Genomic DNA, 4,077 nt, shown 5'->3' on the forward strand with positions numbered 1-4,077 from the left:
CACCATCTACCATGTCTCTGAAATAGATTAATTCACCTCAATAAAACTCTTTCAGAGCTGCCTCAAGACTTTGCTGTTAATTCTTTGGGACTGTGTCATATTAGGATTTGCATTTAAATGAATTTGAAAAGTGTACTATTGTGAACTTTCTTGGAAAAAAATTGTAGTATGTTTTTTTAAAAGTATGTTATCATTAGGGTATTATAACCTGAACATAAGAATAATTTGTAATATGTACAGAGTTTGTGGGTTCTCTTCCATGGAGGCTGCCATGTTGTACCGCCATGTTTCTGCTGTAGCCCAGAACAGACAAAACAAACACTGGTCTCAGATACTGCCTGTCTCGTTTTTTACTTGTTTCACAGTCACTGTAGGTTGGAAGAGGAAAGTGAAGCAGGATGTTTGCAAACTGTTTATCAGTGAAATAATCAGTGTGTGTTTGTGTTTGCAGTTCTTCAAAGTCGGTTCGAGAGAGTTCTAAGAGCATGAGTTCTGGATTCGATTCCATTGAGAGACCTCGGTCTCCAGGAGACACCGGCCCTCTTAACATCATGGAGGAGCCTGGAGGAAGGGGTGGCAGACCTTCGTCTCCTGGAGGCCTCGACCTTCTTACCACCAAGGCGCACGAACAAAGGGGTGGCAGACCTTTGTTTCGTGGAGGCTCAAACCGTTATATCACCGTGGGAGCGCACTGGCAAAGGGGTGGCAGACCTTTGCCAGAGGATGACATCTGCGCATCTCCCACGGTGAAGGCACACTGGCAAAGGGGTGGCAGACCTTTGCCGTGTGACGTCATCAGCCCATCTACCACCGTGAGGGCACCAAGGCAGGGGGGTGGCAGACCTTTGCCTTGGGACGATGACACCAGCCCATCTACCACCATGAGGGCACCATGGCGAAGGGGTGGCAGACCTTTGCCATGGGATGGCAACCCGTCTACCACCGCACGGGCACCGGGGCAAAGGGGTGAGAGCCCTTTGTCCTGGAACAACACCAGCCCATCTACCACCGCATGGGCACCGAGGCAAAGGGGTGAGAGCCCTTTGTCCTGGGACAACACCAGCCCATCTACCACCGCATGGGCACCGAGGCAAAGGGGTGAGAGCCCTTTGCCTCCGGAGGACACCGGCCCGTCCACCTCCGCACGGGCACCGGGGCAAAGGGGTGAGAGCCCTTTGCCTCCGGAGGACACCGGCCCGTCCACCACCGCACGGGCACCGGGGCAAAGGGGTGAGAGCCCTTTGCCTCCGGAGGACACCAGCCCGTCCACCACCGCACGGGCACCGGGGCAAAGGGGTGAGAGCCCTTTGCCTCCGGAGGACACCAGCCCGTCCACCACCGCACGGGCACCGGGGCAAAGGGGTGAGAGCCCTTTGCCTCCGGAGGACACCAGCCCGTCCACCACCGCACTGGCACCGAGGCAAAGGGGTGAGAGCCCTTTGCCTCCAGAGGACACCAGCAAGTCTACCATCAGTGCGTCTTGCATCACAGAGGAGCAGGAAGAGCTGGTCGAGCTCCTTCTTTCCTTTGAGGAGGAGTGGTCAAAGATAAGGAAGGAGCTGATACAGAGAAGGCAGGAGGATGAGGAGAGACGAAGACGGGAACAGGATGAAAGAACAAGGCTGGCCCAGTCCTTTGTCCTGGAGTGGGCCAGGAGGAGGCCAGAGACACTGTCATCAGACAGCCAGCAGATGGACGAGGGTGAAAAAGAGGAAACCCTGAAAGACTGGATGGCCCGAAAGAAAAAACAAATGAGAGAGGAGAAAGAGGCGTTCAAGCAGGAGGTGAAGGAGAAAAAAAGACAAGAGAAGGAGCAGAAAGAGGCACAAAAGAGGGAGAAGAAAGAGAGAGAACAACAAGAGAAAGAGGCACACAAGAGGAGAATGAAGGAGATAAAAAAACAAGAGAAAGAAGCAAAAGAGGCGTACAAGAGGGAGAAGAAGGAGAGAGAACGACAAGAAAAAGAGGCATACAAGAGGAGGAAGGAGGAGCTAAAAAGACAAGAGAAAGAAGCAAAGGAGGCATACAAGAGGGTGAAGAAGGAGAGAAAAACACAAGAAAAAGAAGAGAAAAAGGCACTCAAAAAAGAGAAGGAGGACATAGAAAAGCAGGCAAAAGAGGCAAAAAAGCAGCAGAGATCCAAGGCTTCAAAGATCGGCCTGCTGATTGGACGTGCTTGTTTCTCTTGCTACCACGTCGTGCTGACAAACAGAGTTTCCTTCGAACCCAGCACTGTTGAGACTGAGGCCTCCTGCACACCTGGTAAGAAAGTCAATTTTTAGACTTCCAGTTAAAGCTTCATAGAAGTCTGCATTGTCTTTTTTAATGTGGAGTAGGCTTTAATATTTGGCATGTGTTTTAAATTATCAATTAGATAATTTGCAACCCTAGTCTGGAGAGGTGACATGACATCAACAGTTAAAAGTAACTAATACTCTGAGTAGTTTTTGCAGCAAATACTTTGTACTTTAACTTGAGTACCATTTATGTAAATTATTTACCATATATGATGTTCTTTCTACACTATACAGGCGTTAAAAATTTGAATTGTGTGCACAGAGATGCATGAAGCTCAGTGATGGATGTACATTTAAGTGCAAATTGGACCTACTTGCCCTTGTTTAGCATGTATTCTGTAACAACCTGCTACAAAACAAGAGAATCAAATTGCTGTGGTTTGAGAGGTGCAGGTGTGCAACTGAACGTCAGACTTAACATTTCATACATTTTTAATTTCAGCTGACACAACTCACCAAGAGCAGGACATTGAGCAATGGAGCTGGACGGTTGTGAGGAGACCGTAAACACAGTCATGAGGAGAGCAGGGATCTGGCACAGAGGTAGGCCTAAATTTTACCACTCCCACTAACTATTTACATGCCCGGGAGACTTTCTCTAAAAAAAAAAAAAAAGAAAGAAAGAAGAGCACCCAGTAGAAACAGATTAAATGGAGGGTTAACTGAGGAAGTACAAGGTACAGGAAAAAAAATTAAGGCTAAAGCCAGCTACTGATCTGGTCAATGATAAGCAAGTGCTGAGAGCACTTGCTTATCTAACCTAGCAACCTAGCAACCCACTGGATCAGCTGCTGGCTTGACTGGTCTCTAGCTTCCCAGGATGGCAACTAGTACACTGAGGCTTGCAACCCGTTGGATCAGTGAATGGCTCAGCTGGTCATTATCTTCTGAGGATGGTCTCTTGCACGTCAGGACTAGACACCCGCTGAAGCAGCTAACGGCTCAGCTGGTCCTTAGCTTCCGAGGCTAGTTACTGGCATGGCGAGGCTAACCAGATTAGGCACTAATGGTCACTTTCTTCTGTTGTATTCATGAGAGCAGGCATCACTTGTTTGCTCTCATGTCTGTGAAGTCTTAGAGCCGTATCTTACGTTGATCTAAAGCGCAAGTGGGAAGTGCACACACATAACCTTTTTCTCTGCGGGTTGGGCCGGACTCGTGTGGTCAGATATAGTGTCTTGTATGTTTTGTATGTTATAGATCATAATTTAGTTTAGTCGTTGGTTTTTCTGGATCATAACAAACACACAGACACAAACACTGCAGCTGCTCGAGCTGTCAACTGACAGCTGTGATCACGCTGTCAACTGACAGCTGTGATCCCGCCCGCGCTCACTTTGCCGGTCAGTTTAGAATTAATAGGCTTTATGTATATATATATTCCTTATTAGTGAGTTTATCTTTAAAGACACATGCGTGTACGGCTGTTTAACATTAATGAAAAGTGATTGTAGTGACGTGTGCGCGAGACACATGCGAACACATTTAGCTTCAGTATCTACAATCTGAAAATATATAAAATAGAAAATATGTTCAAATAACACTTAACTAATCGACATTCCTGTGTGAGGAAGAGAGTGACCATGAATGAAGTTGTTTTGTGATTGTGATTGTTACTCCAGTCCGCTGAGCACAAAACAGCGAATGCGCCGGGCCATGCCTTCGTTTTGCCTTCAGATGTTAAAACTCCTCAGAAGTTAAATACCTGAAACTCCCAACTAGTATTAGTAAATAACTCCCAACTAGTCAGCAAAACATCTACAAAAACCCAACCAAGTCC

General features: G+C 47.3%; 1 protein-coding gene across 1 annotated transcript; it reads left to right on the forward strand.

Moving 5' to 3' along the window:
* Nucleotides 1-485: 485 nt before the first annotated feature.
* Nucleotides 486-3,035, forward strand: LOC146324171 (uncharacterized). Its single transcript, XM_084723433.1, has 2 exons — nucleotides 486-2,262; nucleotides 2,740-3,035. Exons 1-2 carry the CDS (start codon nucleotides 486-488, stop codon nucleotides 2,802-2,804), a joined length of 1,842 nt encoding a protein of 613 aa, XP_084579559.1. The 3' UTR covers nucleotides 2,805-3,035.
* Nucleotides 3,036-4,077: the final 1,042 nt, after the last annotated feature.

The sequence above is a fragment of the Lutjanus erythropterus genome, chromosome 7 (assembly GCF_056507025.1).
Source record: "Lutjanus erythropterus isolate fLutEry1 chromosome 7, fLutEry1.hap2, whole genome shotgun sequence".
Classification (NCBI taxonomy): domain Eukaryota; kingdom Metazoa; phylum Chordata; class Actinopteri; order Lutjaniformes; family Lutjanidae; genus Lutjanus; species Lutjanus erythropterus.

Excerpts from the sequence above, each read along its gene's own strand:
- LOC146324171 (XM_084723433.1), top strand. The coding sequence starts at position 486 with ATGAGTTCTGGATTCGATTCCATTGAGAGACCTCGGTCTCCAGGAGAC. Across the intron at positions 2,263-2,739 it reads TGAGGCCTCCTGCACACCTG|CTGACACAACTCACCAAGAG; the intron begins GTAAGAAAGTCA and ends TTTTAATTTCAG.